At 38.6% G+C, this 25,382-nt stretch overlaps 1 protein-coding gene across 4 annotated transcripts in view; it reads right to left on the bottom strand.

Moving 5' to 3' along the window:
- The window catches only part of SEMA5A (semaphorin 5A), a 350,644-nt gene that overhangs the window by 197,098 nt on the left and 128,164 nt on the right, over positions 1 to 25,382 (bottom strand). For all 4 annotated transcript variants that reach the window (XM_063326183.1, XM_063326186.1, XM_063326184.1 and 1 more), the window contains 2 exons: positions 24,965 to 25,064; positions 9,390 to 9,435 (listed from right to left, as the gene is read on the bottom strand). In XM_063326183.1, coding sequence (XP_063182253.1) covers positions 9,390 to 9,435; positions 24,965 to 25,064 — 146 coding nt within the window. The remainder of the gene's footprint in view (positions 1 to 9,389; positions 9,436 to 24,964; positions 25,065 to 25,382) is intronic.

The raw sequence follows: 25,382 nt of genomic DNA, 5'->3' as shown, positions 1-25,382 counted from the left end.
TCGAAGAGTAGGACCCTCCGTCCTATGCACCCCTGCATGGGCTTCTCGCCCACCAGTGTTCTTGTTGCAGGTTCCTCAGATCTTTCCTTTTCCTTACGTTATAAAAAGTGTTCATGTTTCCCCACCCTCAGTGTGGCTGCTTTGTGGCTCCTTGAATATTTCGGAATCCTGCTTTCCTTAACCGCAGTAGCAAAAAGCTGGTCTCCTGAACTTGAAAAATTTTTTCACCTCTTTCCTAGGGATGAAGGGGGAAGAACTTTTTGCCTTATGGAAAGAGCCAGTTCTTCCCCTAGATCAGCAGCTGTGTGCATCCTTTAACAGCGTTGTGACAAAGGCGCCTTAGAGCTCAGTGTCGAGATATATATCTTAAATTTTTCTGCCTAGTGGCAAGGGGACACAAGGCTGCTCCACCATTTTCTCTTATTCTAAGTTTAAATGTCAGGGGTTTTTTAATTTCATGGGTCAAGAAGCAATGGCAGGGGATCCTACAGACCACACAGTGCCCTTATGCGAAATACTGGTGACCGCTAACATAGAGGTGTAAGCTGAAATCGCCTCCTATATGTAGAATTACCCAAAAGCATCTATGTTCATTAGCCTAGCAGAACTGTTGAATGGATCTCTGCAGTACTGGAAAACACAATCCTCTGTGACTGAGAAGATGCGTCTTTAAGCCTGCTCTTTGAATATGTGTGTCACACAAAGTGTGGCTGAACCCAAATTAGTTGTTACAGGCCAGAACAGAAAATTAAGTTCCATATCAGTACCTGTAAGCAAAACCGATAATCGTGTTTGCAGATAACTATATTACAGATATCTCTTTCAAAGTGCACTGTATATTCCATCTCTTTTCTAAATTGCTCAGCACTGCAGCATCTAGGTGCCAAAGCGCCAAAACTCTCTATCAAGCAATCGCTTGTGGCAGACTGTCCACCTGGGCAAGGCAATGTAAGAATTAAGACAATCTGCTTTCAGTCTACATATTAGTATTTTCTGCTTTCATTTTCTGCAGAGTCTGCTAACATTCCTGCACTTTTTCAACAGAGAGGCTACAGAGAAAGAGGGTGATTCTCAAAGGAGAGCCTGTGTCCTTCCACAAGTAGCCCCCTGCTGTCCCAGAATACCGCTTTAGTCCAGAATTAGCTGAAGCACGCCATGGTCCTATATAGTCCAGATATTTGGAAAGCAGCAGCCTGAGTTCTTTTCAAATGGATGCTATGTGGTGATTACTCTTGTGCAGCTGTATCAGTATACTTATGTTTGTGAAAATGTAAAACACGAGTGCCGCCTTGTTAGGAAAAGACATTTCCACAATTACTTTTAGTGCATGTAATGCAGCCTGGTTGACCACCATATATTATCAGAAAGGGCTAAATTATACTACTATAAAATCCACATCAGCTGTTTCATTAATATCTGCTGTAAAATATACTCACATACCTTTTGATATCACCTCAATTTCTCACAAGAACAAATGAACTCATATTATATAATGCAGGTAATCCAGGCTTCCCCGTTATCTTAGAAAGAAAACTCAGATGTTTAATATCTAAAGAGAAGAGAAGCTTTGCTGTAGTGGAAATTAAAAAATTTAGTACCTATTTTTCTTCTCTACTGTGAAACTAGAAGAGAAAATTACTGTAAACACACAAGAAATGCAGCCTAACAAGCAGAGGTAAGAAAGAAAAAATAGAAGTGAAAAATCTAAGCTTCTCTAGCTAAACGGATGTGTTCAGACTTATTTGTCTAGAAATGCACTTGCACTTGTATTTCAGTACTGGCACAAAACAATGACAGATACAGCAAATAAATGAAAAATTACAATGCCTCTGCCTCGCTTTCTTTTTCTTCTCTTTTCCCCGCATCTCTCAAAATACTAACACATACTGATAAGCCAAAGCAGCAGCAAATCCCTGCCAATTTGCTAATATTCTTTTGCTTCGCTTAGACTCTTCCTAATTTACGTGACAAGTTTCAGCTGTACTGAAGGGTAGGCAATTACAAATTCTTGAGAATAAAACCTTCCAATTATGTAGAAGCCAAGTGTAAATGAACAACATGCAGAGATGAGCAGAAGAGGAGTCATACCTCCAACTGGCCTCCTCATATGCCCTCTATGTAGTTTTATAATGGGGGCCTGCATATGAACTCAGAACATCACACACAAAAAAGCCTCCAAAAAATAGATAATATATGTAACTATGCCTATGCGGGTGAAAAATCCCATGCATGGAAAGAATATTCAGAATGAAGAGTGAATCAGTACTTGGCCAAATATGACCAATGACGGTTTCCAAATAGTACCCATCTTCTGCGTTAGTATGTAGGTGAATCTAGGAACACCAGCTGTTTCAGTGGCAATTTTTTTTTCAACCGAAATGAAGCACTGTCTGCTGTTAATTAATTTCCCCACGAATACACTTGAGACTGAAGATCAGGATTTTTGTGATCTAACATGTTTTACCTAGCTTGAGGAAGCCCCTTTCAGCTGCAGGTGAAAGAGGTAATTTGGGTAAAGATTAGACATATGTGAAATTACGCACTGCTAGCTGAATTCATCCTTTTCTGGCTTCAGTCAAGTTATAAAAGTTTGGTCAGAAACTACTCTTTGCTAGCAAAAAACACCATAATGAAAATACTAACGGTATCACCAAAAAAGAACTGGAACAGACTTAAAGCAGCCACCAAGTCCATCTCTACCTGCTACAAAGGACTACCTCTGGCTTCACAAATGCTTCTTAACCCTTCTTTAAGTTCCCAGTTGTCTAATTTAATTATTTGTGGACTTGCTGTATAATAAAATCCAAGAGTTTGCCATCAGAAAGGTACCAACAGGAGGAAAAGGTACTGTATAGAGGTGGCATTGTGATACGCAGATGTACTGTGCTTCATCTTTTCTTTTCTTTTTTTTTTTATTTTCTTTTTTAAACTCTGCTCTCAACACAACACCACCTTATACAAAAGGTAACAGTTCAAATACCTCCCCAAGTGTGGTCCTGCCTAGCACCCAAGCAGAAGTTTGCACCTGCTCTATCAGCTCTTGGTCACTCTGCAGCTTGCTCACCTCAGTCTTCTTTGGAAAGGTTTTATGAGCACTAGTTGCTCCTTCTGCTTCCAAGCTTTCAAGAAACTTGGAACAGCAGTGAAAGTAACACTAACTTATCTGCTCCGCTTACCCATTTTGCATTCACATGTCCCAGACACAAACGTGAAGGGCCCAAGAAGAAATAATGTTTTGGTGGCTGATGCTCCCTTCATATAACAAAGGGGAAAGACCATCTGTAATAGGGAGGAATGCTCTCTATTCCCCTCAGCCTTAGGTAGTACAAGGCACACGAGAATCCCATAGAGGGTTTTTTTCTTTGGGTTTTATTTTTTGGTTTTTGGGGTTTTTTTTTGGTTTTTCCTCCCTTAGGAACCAAAATAGAATGTTAAATCTCAGTCTGCTTTGCATTTCAAATATTGCCAACCTACGGCTGTCACAACCTAAAGACATCCTTAGGTTAGTTCCCTTTTGCCTTCAAGTCTGAAATCAGAGGAAGTTTTTCTTACTTCTCCTTTTCTGTACAGGCAGCTTTATCCCAAAATAAAATGGGTTTCTTTCATGTATTTCACAAATCAGACACCTTTTACACAACTAGTGACTGTAAGTAACATATAACACAAAAAATAAACGGACTGAAATACAGTGAATCAAAGCTTTAGAAAAAACAATAAGCTGCCTTCTAAGGGGTACTATTTGTTTGGCAAGTCACCAAATTAAGAAGATTAAAAGATTTAAACTTAGATTCCTTACCTTTATCTCTGAAGTTGTTGTTGATTATAACTGAAAGTTTTTAATACCAGCATAAATTAAAGATCTGATTCTACTTGATGACTTCTTACAAGTTTTTATTTTGTTCATACAAAGGGAACTCTAGGGCACTGTCCCAAAAATGAACTTTAAGGAGAGTCTGAGTGATTTGCACCTCTCTTGGAACATCATTCTCTCTAAATTGGGCCAAATACCTTAGCCAAAAAGACAACCCAAGGTTATGAAAGCCTCTCACAAAAGACATAATATGATCTCAGTTTATAATAATAACAAGCAATTGTTATTTTCATAATGGTATTACTACCCTGGTAAATATTTGATCCCTTAAAAAAAAAATAAATCAGGTGTTGTTAAAAAAAATTATATTCTGTATTACAATTAAGATAAAAAATTTATAAGAGTGTTTTAGGTTATACATATTAATTTATTTGTAAAAAAACCTCAATCATGAAGTCAGATTCCCTCTTTGGTTAACACAGATAAACACAAAGTATATATTTAAAGTATATTACAATTTACTTAATTCATTATTTAGCCTACTAGACGATGCCTGCCATTAACGACTCACATAAAAGTGAACTATCATATGTAACGGGTATTTCAGACACTCTTTACACATGTAAACACCAGCAAGAATACCTTTTGGTAAAATTCATTCTTCAAAGTAGTTCCTTTTCCTGACAATTCATAGATCCAATCTTACCTTTAATTCCTTGAGTGCCTCATTAACGGGTGTGTGTACATACACACATACAAACAAATATATAGATATCTATAGAGCTAGAGATCTATATAAATCTATATAGAGAGATACACATATGTAAAACCCCAGAGCCTCAAGAATCCAGAATTTAAAGTTGAATTATACACATTAAAAAGAACCTACAACTTTCTTAGCCTGCATAATGAATTTCATTTGAATCCTGTGGTAAAGTAGGGCCTAAAATTTCCTTTAAAAATAGCCTTTGAGGTATGTATATTTCTAACTGAAAGATGTACAGATTCAGCATGACAATAAAATCTCTGGAGAATTATGTAACTAGAGAGGCAGGTGTAATAGGCTCATATTCAGCCTTTTGGGCATCACAAACTGGGAACAGGCTTCATAGATGGAAGATTCACATGAGAAACGCAAACTCAAGCATGTGCCCTGTATTTGACTTAACAATCTGAGTTTGTAAAGAACTTCATCTTATGGATGAAGAAAAGACGCATACGTTCTATCAGGTTTGTGAAAAGCTATACACGCTGCCTTGTAAAAATGTTTATGGCAATTGTGTCATAAACACTTTTATAAGCCAGGATGTATCAGCTTTTCACTCTTTGCAGATACATCAGCAAACCTGTCATGTAAGTTGACACCAACAAATGTTTGAATTTAGAAGTTCTCTCTTCAAAGGATTTGGAAAAGAAAAAAAAAAAAGGTAAAAAACAAACGGTTGTTAGAGCCATCCTCTACATGATGTCAAAGCCCCACTATTTACCCTGACATTGGCTAGATATCACCTTTTTAAAAAAATTTTGGAAAAAAATCTATTCACTTAAACACTACTATTTAGATTTCTGCTTTTCTATTTTAAGGAATACAAGAGAGTTTCCAGGAAATCCAGCTTTCATCTTGGCCAGTGCTTTTATGGATTGTTCTACTATTACTTGAGGTGAGCAATAACAAAGCAAAACTCACAAAACAAAACTATGCAGAGTCAGGCCTTCTGCGGCTGTGACCCTCCTGTTGCTGTAGCGAGAGTTACAAAATATTTGTCCTTCTACAACCACAGTCCAGTGAGTGCTTCTTTCCTAATCCATAATCGCTATGCGCGCATTGTTCCAACAGTCAGCTTTGAACAATTTGACTCTTAGGCTTCTCCGGCAAGAGCTTAAAAGGCTTTCACTCGTTTTACTCTTCTTTATTCTGCTACACAAAGGAAATTGCTGAGACACATCAAATACCGGTTTGCTACAGACACTATCATATGAAACTTGCTTACTCAAACAACAGGCTTTTCCTATAAAGTAAAGAGCACAGAACCATGACATGTGGGATGACAACTTTGATGTAACCACAATGGGCAACGATGTCTCACTGCATAGTCCTAGCTCAGGTTTAGATACACATCCTGTCTGATGCAGTCTAGTAGCGCGCTAACCCTCACTTTTACAAGGGATTAACTTTCACTAGACTGATGGAAACAGTACCCTTTTAACACAGGAATCTCTGCTCTGCATTTCTGTTTCAGAACTTGCATTTCAAATGGTTGTCTGGTTTTGGTTTCGTGGGTTTGGGTTTGTGGGTTTTTTTGGGTTTTTTTGTTCTTTTTTGGTTTTTTTTAAAGGAAGGTTGTCTTGCATTTCAAAACTATTTCCAGGTTTACACTTGTAAAAAACAGGGCATACCCATATTTTATCTCAAAGTAATTTTTGCAAAAGTTTGCAAACAAATCATTATTTTATTTTATTCCTTTTTAGAGGGCTTTCCTATTAGAAAGCAATATCTGGTAACACTGCAATGTCTGATAATATTCCAAAATAATACTTTATTTATAAAATGTCTAGCTTTTTAAAAAATATATGGAAATTTGTGAACAAAAGATTTGCACAGAAGCTTTTGCTATAACTACAAGATTCTTACTGCTCCAGTTTGCTACATGTAACATGAAGCCTTTTACCTTCATAATAAAAGTGTGTGGACAAACTAATGACAACATTCCAACAGATGTTTAAGCATTACAGACAAGGAAACTTGTTTATATAAAAATAACTGAAGTCCATCAACAGTCAAGATTAAGTTTTAGGCATTCCTTTATTTTCCAGATAAAAATGTACTATAAGAAAGATTAAACAGATGAATCATCTAAAAAAATCAAAGCATCAAAGCAAGGACTTGATATAACTTTTACTTTGCTTCTCACTTTTGTTCTTACCTCCCTCAATCACAATAGAGTTTCAAGTTTGAAAGATCTGGAGCTTCAAAATACTGTAAATTTTATTTGCTAACTTGGTATACTTTATATTCTCTAATCCTATTCAAAATATTTCTTCCACCGCATGTGAATGAGAGAAATTTCACATGCCCTAAAGTTTCCAAAATCAGAGTTTGCTTCAATTATACTTGAGGTAATCCTATACAACAAATTGGGATGACTGCGACTGCAGCTAGGATTCTGTCATCCCAACAAAACTTACCTGAAAGGTTTGTAAACCTCAGTGAATCGTTTGATAAATACCCTCTTGGCTCTAGGTGGGTTTCAGGTTGGTAGCTAGTAAGTTTGAATTCCATGTTTCCACAGGAATGGTTACTGCCTCTTTCATTACTAAAGCTTTCACACTTTCCAGCGTGAGACAGAGACTCTCTCCGCATCTTAACGTTTACCAATAGAGGCTGAGAAAACTTGTGGATCTTTATGGCTCAAGACTTGTAAGAAGAGTTCAGACAAGCAACCACCAGTAACACTGACCACTGATCCTGCCATGGGGTACCTGGAGGGGCTAAATGGCATCGCAAGAACTCTCTCAAACCTACTTTTATAACTATAAGATCAGTGACTAACTTCATACTTTCATACCAGATTACGAGACAACCTGAGAGTGTTGTGTAATGAGTTTGGGAGTCCTAAACAATACACCTTACATCCTGGGTTACTTACATCAAAACAAAGGCTTCAGCCACCTCACAAGTGATTTGGAGATGCCACAACGGGCACATCCAAGAAAGCACGTCTTTTGGATAAGGGTTGTCCTGGGGCACTCTAACAGAACCAGAAGGGAAACATAGAGGAAGAAGAGGAAGAAAAGGTCTTTGAAGGACAAATATGAAGGAGACATAACGGCAGGCTTGAGAATAAGGAAAAAACTTCAATACTTGGAGTAGGGGTAGTAAAGACATGCTGGTGAAAGAAAAAAACAATTATATGCTTCGGTTTTGATTTAGAAACACAATCTCCCTAAAGGCTTGTGGAAAAAGGTCTGAAGACGGTGCTTTTGAAATCAGTGGTGCTACAGTACTGAAGACACAATAAGAAACTTTACCAAAAGTCAATTTGTGAAGACTGTCTGGTTAAAAGCTTCTGCACATTCATAAGACCAAACCCTAGTGACCTAATATAACATCAACAGTATAATTTCTGCCCTCATTTTGTATTTTTTGCTGATTGGGGTGGGAGGGTGTTTGTTCAAGTTAGTCAGCACAATTATAAATGTCTAACCTACAGATTTCTCCCTCATTAGTGAATTCAGCCAACTGATACTTATCCTAACAGAGGAAACCTGTGAACTTCAAACTATAAATTAGCAGAATAAACTACAACACTACAACAGCACCATCAGAGACCTCTAAGTGCAGGCTCTCAACAAGAACCTTCAGGACTTAACCCAAATTATCTGCCAGGATATTAAGTATGTCAGACAAGGTGAAAGTAGACAGTCTGAATTCTGGATATTAAAAGTGCTTGGTGCATCACAGCCTCAAGCACTAGCAACAAAATCAAATAGTTATCAATACACAATTTTGGTTAATTATAAGCCAACTTCAGATCTCGTTTCTAGCAGTTTCGGAAGGTAAAGGAAGACTGCAAGCCTAATTAAAGCATACACAAGGTACTATACAAATCACAAGGACAGCCTTACCTGAATGCATTTTAGTTTTCCATATTCAACTGTATGGTGTTACTTTGTGAAATAATAGGCACAGTGCTGAATCCAATGCTAGTTATTTTTAAATTGCATATATGAATAGATTATGAAAAAACATACACTTCTATTTCATTGTGATTTTCTATTTCCACACCTTAGCAAGTTAGCTAACTTAATTAGATTTACTAAAACAACTCTTAGAGCCAAATACACAAGAATGATGGTTAGACATGATGCCAAGGTTAAAAATAATGAAAGAGAAAACCAGCAAAACCTCAGCAAGGAACACAGTTTTGAAGACTGAGGGAAAATGAGATTGCTGGTATATGGAAGACAGATAATGTTCAGGGTAAAATAAATTGATCCGGGATTCTCACTTACCTTTCTATGAAGCCTAACTGCCTCTAAAAGGCTTTGTTTCACCTCCCAGGCTCTAACAAGTTTTAAACAATAGATAGCTGCCTTATAGACAAAACTGAGATTTTGATACTTGTGTTCACACTATATTTCTTCCTTGAAAATTTGCTGTTTCATTTGCCTACTTTAACTTTAGCAAGTATGAATGAAATTTTTTATTTATCATTAGTTAAAAAAAATCTTTCCTCTACAGTAACAATAAATTCTGAATACCGAAGCTGTAAAATAGGTTAGAACATTTTTCTAAGAGAACATGATGCTCCTTTTGAGCCTCCATTTTGTATCGATCCACTCTAACGAAATCAGAGCAGAGAGTAAGGTAACATCAGGTCTGCATGGCCTGGGACAAAGACTAATCTGGAATTAAAATGGATAATATGACTTATATAATATGGGGCCGCAAAGAGGACAAAACCAGATGCACACTTATCTGTAGTTATGAAGCTTTTGAATATCTTGATTATCTGCTTTCAAACATCTGCTTACCTACATCATGTAGAAGAACTAAGAAAACAAACATAAAACATACCTGTATTAGAGAGAGATCCTCAAGCTGCAACCTGAAGAGGTAGTTTCTGGGGTTAAAAAAAACAGTAGATAAAAATTAATTGTTACTAATGTTAAAATAAAAACATAATTAATTAATATAAAAGAGAAAAAATTAAAAAGTGACTGGTAGTCAGGATTAAATTCTTTCAGGGACTGTCTTAGCGTACAGCCCTTTGGGCTAAGGACTAAGGCAACTTCTAAAAGAGATTTTAATCTTAAAGGGCTGGCTGCATATGTATAAAGTAGATATTTATATTGCATACGTGCACATCTGAGTCATTGCTCCAGTCTTCCTTTACAATCAGTGGGAAGAAATATCGACAGATTCATGTGACTAGTGTTAGATGTCTAAATGACAACAAGAGGACAGGCAGATTAAAGCTGTCCGTTTCTCTCCACAGTGATGGGAACCTTACACAATTAGCTCAGCCACAGATATGTAAAGTTTGATGCAAAGGATCCCATTAAAAAGGAGTGTTTATAGAAGCCACAGAGTCTTCACAATTCTGACTGAAGTCCTGTTGTACCCAGTCTAATTTCTTTGACACCCGAAGATTTTTTTCAACACACAGCAGGAGCTACAAACGAACCAAACGCATTTTTCCAAAGCCCGTGCTTTTATTGCAAAAGGATTTCTCACTCCGCTATTTCTCAACAGCATTATCAGTGCACCTACAGAACCTGGTAGGTCTTCAGGCAAACCATGAACAAGATGCGGGGCAAAGGCACTGCTTGATACACAGGTAAATGACGGGTTAGAATACTCAGAAAGGTGAGCGTGCCCCACTGACCAAAAACACTTCCTTCAGCACATACTGGTACAATATATGTGCGCAATCACAACTCTTCCCAACTTACTGGGTGTAGTTAAAGCAGCTGCCTCGTTACACCTGTTCCGATAAACCAGTTCTGTTGGTAGCGCTCACAGAATCAGTCCACGACCCTCATAAAAATGAACGAATACACACAACCTTTGAACTGATTTCAGCACATCCTTCTCTAGTGCAGATTCTCTTTCATGCTAGCTCTGCAACAGGGCTCTTCCATGCTCCATGGCCATATTCCTCCTGCGCAACCTTTTTTTTTCTTTTTCTTAGGTTCTTCTCACACCCCTTTTTCTTCTTTCTGTTATGTCATTTTTATTTTTTTTTTCCCCTCCACTACATTTTCACATATATAATATTCTTCGGTCCTATTCTGTCTAAAACAACCTTATTTAAAGCAATTCTGATTTTCCAATGCCAGTAAAGAGTGATTATGTCTTATAAATAAAAATAAAAATATTTGAAAAATTAACATAGATTAGAATCATAGAATCATAGAATCATAGGGTTGGAAGGGACCTCTGGAGATCATCTAGTCCAACCCCCCTGCCAGAGCAGGGTCACCTAGAGCAGGTTACACAGGAACACGTCCAGGTGGGTTTTGAATGTCTCCAGAGTTGGAGACTCCACCACCTCTCTGGGCAGCCTGTGCCAGTGCTCTGCCACCCTCAGGGTAAAGAAGTTCCTCCTCATGTTTAGGTGGAACTTCCTATGTTCCAGTTTGTGCCCATTGCCTCTTGTCCTGTCCCCGGGCACCACTGAAAAGAGCCTGGCCCCATCGTCCTGACACCCACCCTTTAAGTATTTATAAGCGTTGATAAGGTCACCCCTCAGACGTCTTTTTTCCAGACTGAAGAGACCCAAATCCCTCAGCCTTTCCTCATAAGAGAGGTGTTCCAGTCCCCTAATCATCTTTGTAGCCCTCCGCTGCACCCTTTCCAGCAGTTCCCCGTCCCTCTTGAACCAATTTAAATTTATTCATAAAATTCTGTGATATAATTTCTAAGATTTCAACAAATTCACTTAAAGTAACAAAATACAGATAACAAAGAGATGATTAAATTTAAACTTTAAATTTCATTATTTGCAATACTGACAAATTATCTGCAATATTACATCCATGCAACTGGTAGACGTATAATCTAAATTGAAGTTATCATAGAACCGCAGAATAGTTTGGGTTGGAAGGGACCTTTAAAGGCCATCTAGTCCAACCCCCCTGCAGTGAGCAGGGACATCTTCAACTACATCAGGTTGCTCATGGCCCCATCCAACCTGACCTTGAATGTTTCCAGGGATGGGGCACCTATCACCTCCCTGGGAAACCTGTTCCAGTATTTCACCACCCTCATCGTAAAAAATTTCTTCCGCATATCTATTCTAAAGCTACATTCTTCCAGTTTAAAACTGTTGCCCCTTGTCCTGTTACTACAGGCCCTATTAAAAAGTCTGTCCCCGTCCTTGTTATAAACCCCCTTGAAGAACTGGAGAGCTGCCAAATGGACTCTGGGATGCAGATATGTGTATTTATTTATTGACATGGTCTACTTAAATGGTAGATGTACAGGAATCAGGTCACTAGTCTTTCCTAGGGATAATGCTAAAGGGAGTTACTCAAATTGCAAGAGGCAGGCTACGAAAGCAAGAATTCATGACAAAGTAAAATAAAAACAAAATATTTTTTATTAGCACAGATAAATCACTACAAAGAAATAACTAAAATACATGTGTTTGAGTCTTGAAGAGGCCTGAAGCGGGCAAAGAAAGAAAACAGTACATTGCAGGACAACGTGAGCACAAGGCTTCATCCATAAGCAAGCTGACTTCAAAGACTTTGAGTGAAATGTCAGGAAGCAATGCATATAGTCTTTCTAACCCATCTACACACTCTCTGTAAGGACAAAAAACACCTTCACAACCGCAAAAATACCTTGCTCAGAAATATTCAACAGGGAACATAAATACTTAGTCTCCTCCTTGCATATAAGCTTCCATCAACCATCATTGATTGTGCTTCCTTCGCTTCAGATATCAAAGTTAAAGAAACCTACAACTTCACTGCTGTTGCAATTTTTTTTTCCACTCACAAAAGCAGAACAACTTTTTTTCTTCCAGAGAAATTGAACTGCATCCTCAGCAGGTATAAACTGTTTTCTTAACTCAGGGGTATCAGACTCACAGGAGTGGCACATCAATGCCCCATCTCACTCTATAAATAAATGCAGTCTCTGTTGCAGAATATATGAGCAGACTGATCTCACACTTCCAGTTTTCAGGTCAGTACTTAACATAGTGTCGTGTCAATCTCCATGCGTACTTCATCTTGAGATATCTACTGAAGATTTAGCACTGATGTGGCATTTTAAGGCAGATTATCAAATTATTAATGTCTTTTTATGGTCTTTCACCCTGACATCATTTCAGCCTATTAAAAAGTAAGCTATTGTCCCAAATTGTAAAAATTCTAAATCAATAAATACTTAAAAATACAGTATCATCCTGAAAAAAAAACAGAGGCTGAAAGTTTTGTGGGTTTTATTTTCCTAGAAAATGAGACTTGTATCCTATGCAGTAGAGCGCAACACTTCTACCCATTAATATATCCAGTGTGGAATTAGAACTATTGACCCTGTGAGTGTTACGGAGATTAAAATGTCTATATACATGTGAATGAGCCAAGGCCCAGAGCTAATTAGTGTGCATTTTTCAACTTCCTGTGGGTGCCAATAACCAATTAAAATATTATTTTCAGCTTCATAAAGCCAGCAGAAAGAAAATGGAGTAAGAAGGAAAGCAACGTGCAAGGCACAGTAAAAGCATTACACCTTCGCAACATAGAGGCAAACTGGGCAAATGGACGGCAGGGAGTGACTGTGACTACACAACTAATGCTCGAACAAGTGGCAAACTAGCACTCGGAGAGCAATCAGAGCTATTCCTACCTAAATGTGCCCACTTCACTAAAACTTGCAGGACTACATTTAGCTCTACAAATACCTATTGTATTTGCTTAACATTCTAAGGCATGCACCTCGAACATGCGAGAACTCATTCAAAAAGTACATATATGAGAAAAAGCAAAAAAAAAATAATTAAAAATAAGTGTGACAGCATAAGAAACAACACACTGGAATTATCATACTAATAAATACGGCAGACCAAAGAAAAAGTCAGTGCCAATTTTCATGATATGTGAAGATCTATTATGCTGCCCATGAGATAGGTGACAATATTGTTTTCAATATGTTACTGAGATTACGCCTTAGATTGCCATTTTTCAATCTCTGTTTAGCTTTATTCCAGGGCACTTATGCTTTGAAGGCAACAAAGAATGTGAAATAAAAATGCCCAAGTACATTTCTGAAGCATAGATAGACCTCTTAGCACGTAGGCCTGTCTCTTGTCCAAATGTGGTGGTAATAAAAGCAAGATAAATACAACTTTATGTGCTGCAATTAAACTGATTTGACACTGGCGGTAATTGGTAAGTTTGTTTCCATTTGGTGCTTAATGAATGAGGAAAGCAAATATGTTACATAAATCTGCAAACAGAAGGACACTGCAATGAGAAGAAAACACAACTAACTCTGAGATAAAGCAGCATCCTGTATTCCTTCAGATAGCCAGCAGGCAATAAGCATTTTGCTTCACATTCACAACACTGAACAACGTTTCTAGCTGAACTATGATAACTAGAACCTGTTAATCAAGAGCCTGCTCAACCCCAACGGCAAAGACTTCCACTGGTATCAGTGGAAACTGAAAAAAGCCCCACAAAAAAGCACACTCCAGTCACCTCCTTGATGACAATGTATTTTGATCTATTGCAGTGAATACATTCAGTATGACTACAGATAAAAGTATAAAACTCATCTTCTGTATGTTCCTAAACAAGCCCATGTCAAAAATCAATTTAAAACCCATAAAGATTCAACAGTAGAGCATGCTAAATCCAGCACTTTCCCCTTTGTTTTGTGAAACGGCAAGCTATAAAACATGACTGCAACAACAATAAATAATGTTGCATTAAACACAGACATGAATTAGAAGAACGTTAAGGTGGCGCATAAACTTAGCAAAACGTACTACAGATTAAGCTTTTGAAAAACTCCTAACATAGCAAAAAAACCTCACCCCATCCCAAGATCCCATATGCATCTGTTGAAAGCCTGAATCAATAAATAGGGGTTGCAGCAAACTCAAAAATTCAAGGCATGACCAGATATGCTGCCAAATCTGGAGGAAATAACCAGTAAAAGATACCTTACTGTGCACTTCTTTCAAGAAACTATTTCACGTGAAAGAAGAACAGTTTATTCAATTTACTGGAAGGAAAAAATTTTAAGACTGAAAATGAAAAGTATAAGCTCTGTAAGAAACAGCTATTAAGCAAAAAGTCACGATTCCACCATCAAGACAGGCAAGTTTTGCGTAAAAGCCAATTCTAGTTCTGCAGTGTAGTAAAATTAGCAATTGGAAATAAAATAAAAAAAAAAAGAAAAAGAAACAAGAATAGAAGGAAAGGAGATAATCAATATAAATAAAAAATTATGATGTAGAAAATTCATTTGATTATATTAAGATACAATAGGAAAAACATGTGAAAAAGCTAAGGATGATACATTGGAAATAAAAGAAACCTAATCAAGGTGGTCTAGTTGAACAATTATAGGAAAATAGTCAAATTACAACAATGAAAAGCAGAATGGTAAGTAATTTTTTTCATCTGTATTTTGCAGGAAATAGAAGTCTCAGCAAAGGAGAGTAATGAAATAAGTAGCTTATTGATAAATGCCAAATATGTGAAAACAGCATATACAGAGAGATAAATATTTTCAGACTAATCGTGTTTTATTAATATTCAAAAGGGCAAAATGGAAGACTCAGGTGATTGTAGGCTAACCAGTGAGACACTGAGCGTGGCAAACAGAATAACATATTTGGGTCAATTAGGAAAGAATCCCGTTATAAATTAAATTAATCCTCTCAAAGGTCCTGTAAAATTTTATTTCCTTCTCTGATAGTTGCTCTTCAGGATTAGCAAACCTTACTACATTTTCTTCCCTGCAGCTCCACACGCAGCCTCAGCAGTGACTAGAGATCCTAGAACACAGCACTCCTGCACAGATGCTCACGAACAGCCGGGCATCAGTTTTATGTATTCCTCACCATGGGCTTCTCCAGGAAAAGCAGAAAGGCACCACTGGCCTGTCCCTGCAGCTCTGGAGCTCACCCTCCTCCTGAAGTCTCATCACGCCATGTCATCTCAAACATGCATCACCATCTTCTCCCTGTTGGCCTCTGCTTCTCACACACAGCACCCAAGTTTCCCCAGCTGGAGATGGCCTCAGAATATTTGTCACGTGTGCACCTCTGGTGCATGCAGACCAAGGCCTTTCTGAATACTATGCTTTAGTCCAGAGAAGATGGTGAGCTTACTCAGATATCTATTTAGTAAGTTGTTGTTAGGTTCAACTTTACCCTGAAATATCGCTTCAATCAAAACATCAGTGCTGTATTTCATAACTGTGGCTGACCAAATCTTTAATACTTTTTAATGTTGCAACGCGTATCTCAAAGTACATGCCTCCAGTTGTTACATTCTGGCAGACATGGCACACACCGTACAGCACCCACCCACATAAACAGCCACGCAAATCCTACCTGGTCTTGTCACCTTTTCATTGTTCAACGTATTAAACCTCTGTCTCTTTTCAAGATTAATTTGAAACTAAATTTAAATGCTGCTGTTATATCTCCTCAAAAAAAAAAAACCAATAACGGGAATAGGCTTAAATAAACAGAAATTTTAGACAGTTCATACCTTTTGCAGCCTCCTTCCCTACAGTAATCAACTTTGGCACATAAAGTTTGCTTGTCGTGTTTGGTTTTTTTTCAGGAGGGGGCAGATGGAGAAGGTAAAGAGTCTAAGGTAGCCAATTTTCAAATTTTATTATGTTATGGAGAAAATAAAACTGCAAAAACAAAATGATCAAAACCTATGTAAGTGATCACATTAATGCTAAAGGTACTTAAAAGAAAGGAGATACTAAACTCAGTCGCCCACATTTGCAAAGCCAGCCTTGAATTTCCCTCCTGTGATCGTGCTGTAGTCCTCTGGTAGAGCCGTCAGTTTCCCACAGAGCCCTTCCCATCACCGGGAGCTCACTGCACATGGGATATTCAGAAGCAGGATGCATACCACGGTAAGCACATGATGTCAACACATCTCCATATACACCACGATCTTGGCTCCACCAGATTTAGAGGGGTGAAGACCACACACACAGTACGCATCATTGCGCTGTTAAATTTTCCGACCGTACTCTTTGAACGAAGACTGAGACCCACACGTCCACCCACACGTCCACCACAACTCAAGCGCGTCCACAAGGGCGCTGCAGTAACTCCTGCAAGGCACCAGTGTTTCAGAGGCAGGGGAGAGTCCTTCACAGACCTGACTGCTGCTCCAAGTGAGACCTCTCTAGAACAACTTCTATATCGTGGTTATCAGCCTCTGGCGAGGTGGTAGCTGCCTGCCCTGCATTTCAGTGCCATAAAGGCACACACAAGTAGACAAGTTCAGCAAGGACCAAACCGCTGGCGCTGTAGGACAGAAACCATTATGTTTGGGCTAATGTTAGTTGCAGAAGAAAGGAGCAGCTGACTGACATGAGAACACCGTCTAACCAGGAACCAAGTGAAGGCATAAGTTGCCATATTCTGCAGCAGGACATGTTCTACTGCTAGCACAAATCAAGTGTGTCATGACTTCAATTAAAGGCAAGTACCTTCAGAACACCGCTCGCCTGAAATAATTTCTAAAGATGGCTTACACTGAAATAGCCAAAGAAGTTCCATTTAACCCTGACATTTCTCTTTTCATCTTACCCCAGGTCAGCTCCAGAGCTCCTATGATGATGCATCATGTTAGTTCCACCCATTAAGATTGCAAGACACAATCAGCACAGGAAAACGAGGAACTTTTGTGGGGTTAGTGAACTGACTAGTGTTACTCTGCAACCAGACTATTACCAGAGCTGGTGCAAAGGAGAAGAAAATTGCGTAGTGGAACAAGGCATGAGCAGGAGAGGTACAAAGCATTAGCTTTCAAAAATATTTAGGAATCCATTGACAAGATAGGAAAGAGAAGCATTAGGGGGAGAAAGACCTTCCTCTTTCCACAGCAGTAGGATGATAACTTCTCTTAGATTTAACATTAAACCGTAACTTAGATTAGATCAGATCAATCAGTGGAAGGACAGACATTGATTACCCCAAACCAAGTGTTAAATGAGCAATAAAACACAGATGGAAGTTCAAAGAATAATGCACTAGTTCCTGGTGCCTGTGTATTCTCCCAATATGTAGCGCTCCGAGCATCTCATTAACAAGAAGGTCTCAGATTCTCCTGCTGGGAGCAGACAACAGCAAGAAGCAAACCTGTACAGTTATTTATTCCTTTATTAGAGATTCTTAAACCACTGTTAATGAATCCTTTAATTTGTCTTCCTGTTATTATAGTAAGTAGTGGTAATGGTTCAAATTGACGTTCCCAAACACGCTTATAATTAAGTGAAAAGGCATACTGTTACAGTCCTTCATCAGCAAGATAAGGAGTGACTGAGGCAATAAGCCACCTCAAAGCAAGTTTAATTAACTTGCAGGAGAACATACAGGAGAAAGCCACTGTTATTGGGATGCTCTGTGTAAAAAACAATTTAAGATATGTCTGTATATATATTATCCAATTAAAAAAAAAAAAAGTTGAATAGCTTTGAGACCCATTTCTGATAAGTAACTATATAAAGTATAACTGAACTAGCCCAACTTGAATTTTAAAAGATAAATTACCATATCTTAAGAATGAACCCTATCAGTTCATAATTTCAAGCACAAGACGCTTGGGAAGAGGAGGATTTCTTTCTTTATACTTTAAAGAAACAAGTTCCTTCTAACATAGTTCTTCTGGCATGGTTTGAATAAACTCATTAAGAAAAAAAATATAAGTCACCACAAAAAAAAAAGGAAAAAAAGAATGGATTAAAAGGAAAATTTAACTAATTATTTTTAATTTCAACATTTTTGGACCAACCTACTGCATTTGAGACATACTTCTCATTGACTCTTGTTTTACCAAAATGACCGGAACACTTTTAACAGTTTTTGATTTATAAAAACTAGAGCTGATAAGTGTTTAGTGCGCTGTCAGGGAATAAGGAGAAAAAAACGCAACGCACAATTTGCCAAGGTAATTCAGACACTGCTGTCTCCTTCCCCTGAGCTGGTCGTTTCCCCCCGCAATTGACCTTTCCAAGCGAGACACAAAGAAAACGCTGCAGGACATATGGCAAAGCGCTTCCACACAGGAAAAGAAGGGCAAGGTTGTTCTTGGGGAAATCCATGGATCTCCATGCTTACTGGCATTTCACAATACAGAAATCATTATCATATTTGATTAGATGCAAAGTCAGTCCACTAAATAACACACAGATAAATATTAATCTGAATATTTTACCAGGATTTATCAAAATAAGATAACCAAGCAGTCTCTCATTTCCTTGAACTTACTGAGGAGCTAATGCCCTGAAAGTAATCCTTCGCTGATGCCACTTAATTATAAAAGTAAATTCTGCCCTGCCATATGTTTTTTGGTTTGTTTTTTTTTTTTTCTGAAGAAAACAAATGAATTCCCTAGAAGGTTTCAGATTGCAAGAGAACTCATTTATTTTTATCTGCCAGGTCATATGTGATGTTAAGAACAATGCCTTAGGCAAATTTTAAAGATACCGTTTCATGGGAACATGGCTATATTGCCCTTTGTCAAAAGCCAATAGGCTTCATAACGTACTAACTGGTTTACATCCATACTGAATTTTCTATGCAGAGTGTTTCTCATTAATCTATTTTCTTTTTTTCCCCATTTTTCATAAATGTATAATCTCATACCATTTAGTACATAGCTATTAAGAAATCAAGTTCCTTTTACATTAAATCTAGACCTAATTGACATAACACTGAGAAATCTGTCATATTCTTCAAATGTAAATTTTAAAACCCAGCAACCATAATGAAAATCATTCTCCTTCCCTTAATTCAGCTTCATAAATTGAACTTTAATCTTTGCTTGTCTTCACTATGCACTTTAGGCTGTTTGATCAAAGTCGGGCAAGATAAATTTCTCTCTCTGCCTTTTCCCCTGTCTGTCCCCACCCCCTCCACTCCACTCCCCCATTTCTCAAAGCTATCTAAACAAATTTTTCTACTTGGGACAGTTTGTGCCCAAAATGTCCCAGGCAAGCAGGGCAACTGCAGGTTGTTACAGAGATCCAGGCTAACTCATCAGTCATTTCAGAAGATACTCCTCTCCCTCTGAAGCCCTCACCAACAGTACACATACATCTCTTTTGGCACAGCAGATTGACAGAAGACCAAATGACACTGTATTACAATACTTCGCTTCAGATGCAATATATGTTATTAAGCAGACCTGTTACACTGGAAGGCATTAATGACTGTCAAGTGACTCTGACACAAAGACAAGTGCAAGCCTCCTTAAACTTGAAAGTTGTACTAGCTCCTTTTACAATTAAAACAGGAGGTATAATTGAACCTGTATTGTATAGCAATATTTAGAAATTAAAGCAGTCACTACTAAAAGAAATAAGCCAGACTTAGCCAAAACCAAACTTCATTGGGAACAGCAGCCTCTCTCCCTAACGGGGGTGGTAGGAAAGGGAAAGGAGTATGGCTCAAAATCTTGCGCAACTCCTCAGCACAAAGGAAATATCAGTGCCAGGGTGGACTGGATGATTAAAGGATGAAGGTGTGTGCTAGGATTGGAGTAGTAACATTTGTAGATCGCTGCAGGTGGTGTAAGGAAACTGAAATAAGGCTGCAAGACTCAGAATTAATCAACTCAAGACCTACAGGAGAACGGGACATTTTGCAGAATGAAATAAAATATCAACCAGAGACTTCTCAAAAGGACTGGAAGGCAACCTGCTGAGAAGGAGGGAAAGCAGATAAAATTGTAAAAAAATCTATTTTTGCAAAGTAACTACAGAATGCCTGCAGACATCAGAAGACCGCCTTTATTTCCCAAACTGGACAAGCAATACCAATCTTAGCAATACAGGACTAGTAATTACCTTCCCAGTTATTGCCCGGTATGGCAAACACTATAGAATAATGTCCTTTTCATATACTTAGAGATCTCTATCTCAAAAATATTTCTGTTCTTTTGTTCACACTGGTAAAATGTGACAAAACTCATTGTTTCCTGACTAACTTACCTATGCCCAACTTAAACTGATTTGGTTTTCTGCCAACACCACCATGTAGTTTATACAGCTATTTCTTTCCATAGATGTACCTGCTGATGGATTTATGGGCAGACGCTGGGCACACACTCTGCCTTTGTTTCCCTGCACTACAATTCCAATCTTCTTCATTTGCCTTTTAGCAGTCCTTCCCTACAGCTCTTTCTAATTTTGCTTAACCTTGTTTAACCATATATAAACAGAATGACACACACTACTACAGTTTAATGTCTCTCAAGGTCCTTGTGCAAAGGTATCAATAGTTCTCTGTCACTACAGGAGACACCTTTTGAGGCATCATGGGATCATATCTGTCTTTTTATGTCGCTGCGTTAGCAGCTCCCAGCAGGAATCCAGTCTGAATCCCAGCTGGGATCTTTGCTACCTTGCTTATTAAGACAAAAAAGTCATGAACCTCTTCAGGGGCTGTAGAATTTCAAAAATGGAAGAGAATCACCCATCATGAACATCAGTGACAGAAAAGGGATTTAAGAATTTCCAGTAGTGCCAAATTTTCACAACACTGGGGTTTTTTTGTTTCTAAGACAGACAGAGAAATTTGGGAGAAGAGTTCACTAAACTCTACTAAGGTGAAAAAAATAAATTATAAACTTAAGCTGAGCCAGGACACAACTCCTGTCTGTCAAAATCATTCATCTCGTTTAGAACACCACCACCTTACTAACGCAGAAGTCTAGAGGTGCAAGCATCACCCCCTGTTTTTGTTTGGATGCTGGACAAGTAAATCATAATGGGAGTCCTTCTCTTGGCAGTGTAAAGGGAGTAACGTAAGTTTATTTGTAGCTTTGCCATATGCCACCACACATTTCCCTTCTCTACCATTGATTGGGTGGAGAAGGGAAAATCATGTAATCACAATTTTCGCAAGTCCGCAGGAGCTTTTAACTACTCAGATCTTACTGAAATCACATTGCACATAGTTCTTAGTTTTTCAGTACAAAAGTATTAGTACAAGAAAATAATAATAAAAAAAAATTGTTGGAATATTCTAAGAGAAATAACTGTATATCAAAAGATATTTCACCAGGAAGGAGAGGAATTAACAGTGTGTACTCTTCACTGTCTCTATGAGAGCACATTTGTGGCTTAGGACAGAAAACAAATTCTTCTAACGGCTCTTCAGATGTGTGAATCCTGTGAAGCGAATGTGCAAGAAACTTGTACTAAAATAGAACAAGTACAGTAATATTAATGCTCTGTTCAGATGGCCCCGGGTGAAAGGTGCGTTAAGAAAAAAAAAAAATAAATCCGTGCGGGCAGCTGAGACTACGAAAGGCTGCAAACACCACTCCTGCAAACGAGCAGAAAACTTGACATCATATTCACAGTGAACAGATTCATTTTACATGGTAGCGGGAACTATATGCAAAAGGTGCATAATGAGTTAAGATCAACACTTGCATTTTTGGGACTACAGCACCATAATAACTGGTTCCTAGACTCTGAATCTATGACTCCATGACATACAGTGACTTTCACCATACTGTCTGGCACAATGCTTTAAGAAGAGAAAAATGTATAGTGAAAAGAACATACTAATATCAATAATAAGTACAATTAGAGCAACCCGCTGGCAGGTGCGGTCGTTCTAAAGTGGCCAAACACAACAGTGCTGCGGAAAAGTTTCGAATTTAGAATGGAAATGCAAAATAAGGAAAGAAAAAAATCCAATAAATTCTGTGAACAAATAACAGCCAGCTATACTGGACTGTGGAAAACAAAGATTTGTGTTGTGATTTTAAAAACACTGAGTATTTTGAATTTTGCAATTTTATCTAGAACAAGAGATACGAAGTTCTGAAGCAGCATTAACTTATAGAGAAACCAAATCAAACCTATTGCTTTTACTGTATTGGGTCTTTTGCAAAAGGCAGAATCTGCAGCTGGCATTTTTCGTAGTCACTACCTATTCAACAACATCATCCAAAGCTTATCCCATAAGGATTCAAAAAACTTCATTAAAAGCACAAGTTTAAACGAGCATATTCTTTGCTGAGATTTGAAGCCCAGATAAACAGTACGGAGAAGAAAAAAAGAGAGGAAAAGAAAAAAAAAAATAATCATTTTTTCATTGGTGATTGAGATCTATACAGCGTGCATCGATCCAACACACAATGCTGTGGCACTGAGGAGAGGCTCAGACAGCTCTGACTAATGCTGGCTGTCTTTACAGAACAGTGCCAGCTGACAGCCTCATGCCTCCTTTTATTTGTCAGCTTATAGAAGAGAAAAAACATGAGCGCACAGGATAGCCCACCTCAGGTGGCCAGAGACATATATATATATATATCTCCAAACTCAGAAAGTTTTGCCCCTGTAGCTAAGCGACTTCCATTGGCACACGCGGAAAAAAAAAAATTCTCGCAGTGCATTTTTGACTCTGTATTTTGAACCTCATTTTCAACTAAGAAACAAACTGGGAAACAGAAATGTATTCCAATGCTAAATCTGACAGAAAAATTAAGTGACTTCATTAATTCAAGACGCAGATTTAAATAATAAGTTACATGGTTAAAATTTTTTGCCAACCAGGGGATCAGGCCTAGTCAGCATGGGTTTATGAAAGGCAGGTCCTGCCTGACGAACCTGATCTCCTTCTATGACAAGATGACCCAATTATTGGATGAGGGAAAGGCTGTGGATATTATCTACCTAGACTTTCAAAAAGCATTTGACACTGTCCCCCATAGAATTCTCATGGAAAAACTGGCGGCTCATGGCCTGGATGAGCATACGATCTGCTGGATCAAGCACTGTCTGGATGGGTGGTCCCAAAGAGTGGTGGTCAATGGAGTTAAATCCAGCTGGCGGCCGGTCACAAGTGGTGTCCCTCAGGGCTCAGTGCTGGCACCATTTCTGTTTAACGTCTTTATTGATGATCTTGATAAGGACATAGAGTGTATCATCAGTAAGTTTGCAGATGACACCAAGTTAAGTGGGAGTGTTGATCTACGTGAGGATAGGGAGGCTCTACAGAGAGACTTGGATAGATTGGACCGATGGGCCAAGGCTAACGGTATGAGCTTCAACAAGGCCAAGTGCCAGGTCCTGCACTTGGGCCACAACAACCCCATGCATTGCTACAGGCTTGGGGAAGTGTGGCTGGAGAGCTGCCTGGCAGAAAGGGACCTGGGGGTTCTAATTGACAAGCGGCTGAACATGAGCCAGCAGTGTGCCCAGGTGGCCAAGAAAGCCAATGGCATCCTGGCTTGTATTAGAAATAGTGTGACCAGCAGAAGGAAGGAGGTGATTGTCCCCCTGTACTCAGCACTGGTGAGGCCACACCTTGAGTATTGTGTCCAGTTCTGGGCACCTCAATACGAGAGAGATATCGAGGTGCTGGAGCGAGTGCAGAGGAGGGCAACGAAGCTGGTGAAGGGCCTGCAGAATAAATCTTATGAGGAGCGATTGAAGGAGCTGGGACTGTCTAGTTTGAGGAAGAGGAGGCTGAGGGGAGACCTCATCGCTCCCTACAACTACTTGAAAGGACACTGTAGAGAGGTTGGTGCTGGTCTCTTCTCACAAGTAATTAGCGATAGAACAAGAGGGAATGGCGTCAAGCTGCAACAGGGTAGGTTTAGGCTGGACATGAGGAAAAAATTCTTCACAGAAAGAGTAGTGAGACACTGGAATAGGCTGCCCAGGGAGGTGGTGGAGTCACCATCCCTGAATGTGTTTAAGAGTCATTTAGATGTGGTGTTAAGGGATATGGTGTAGGGGAGAACTTTGTAGAGTGGGGCTGATGGTTGGACTCGATGATCCCAAGGGTCTTTTCCAACCTAAATGATTCTATGAAAATGTTTTACTCTACTTCACATGCTAAGAGAGGAAAAAATGGTGTTCAAGGACTGTTACTGCTTCAATGTTGACACCTAAGACAGTGTCACTGTTGATCACAGCTTGCAAAGTACTGTCCTAACTGTGCAAAAATTGTGATTATCAGCGACTTTACCACAAACTCTGCAGTCTTTAACAGATCTTTCCTGGCACTGTACTGAATAATTATTAGAATCACCCAAGCACAAAGAGCCGTACTATGTAGCCAAATTTGTGATCATCATAAGTTTTATGCTATAGTAACTTTTGTCACATTGTCACATAGCATCTGCCTGTTCTACTGTATGCATCCAAAATCTGAGAGTACTCCAGGACAGTCCTCCTAAAAATGAGAATAGTCTAAGCTATTGGATCCTTGATACCAGGCAATCCTTCTTTTAACTTGAGTAAGGAATAAGAGAAATAAACACACATAATGTTCAGTTTAGTGGGTCTGGAAGGCAGGGGAGTCATACAAGAGCAAGCTGATGTTAGAATTTGGATCAATATTACTTATCAACAAAGAACAAAATACAGTTTGATGCAAGAAGAAAAGAAAATAGATTTCTCACCTGGCTCCAGCAATAAGCTCTTTTTGTCCTGGGTCAAACGTTAACTGTGAAAAGTCCACAGCATCTTCTGCTCTGAACACATGTAACCAAGGGGCAATTTCTAAAAACAATCAAGAAATAGAACTGTTACTGTAAATGTCACAGTCGTAATACATCAGGTAGTCAACATTACATTTGCAAATACTGTGGGGCTGCAAGTTTTCTCAGCATGGTCCTCTAAGGAAACAGAGGAGACTTTTACCACCATACCACATAATTTCCACTACAGGCCTGTAAAATATATAGAGCAGTTACTCAATACACGCTTGAATGAAGTATTCAAATTTTGGTCTGATTTATAAGCTAGATGTGTTTTCCTCCTTAGGTAAAGCAGAAAACACCACAGTAGAACTGCAGCTCACTGGTACATACTCAAGTG

The sequence above is a fragment of the Chroicocephalus ridibundus genome, chromosome 2 (genome assembly GCF_963924245.1).
Source record: "Chroicocephalus ridibundus chromosome 2, bChrRid1.1, whole genome shotgun sequence".
Classification (NCBI taxonomy): domain Eukaryota; kingdom Metazoa; phylum Chordata; class Aves; order Charadriiformes; family Laridae; genus Chroicocephalus; species Chroicocephalus ridibundus.
The sequence above is the reverse complement of the archived record's forward strand: the minus strand, read 5'-3'. Positions and strand labels throughout refer to the sequence as shown.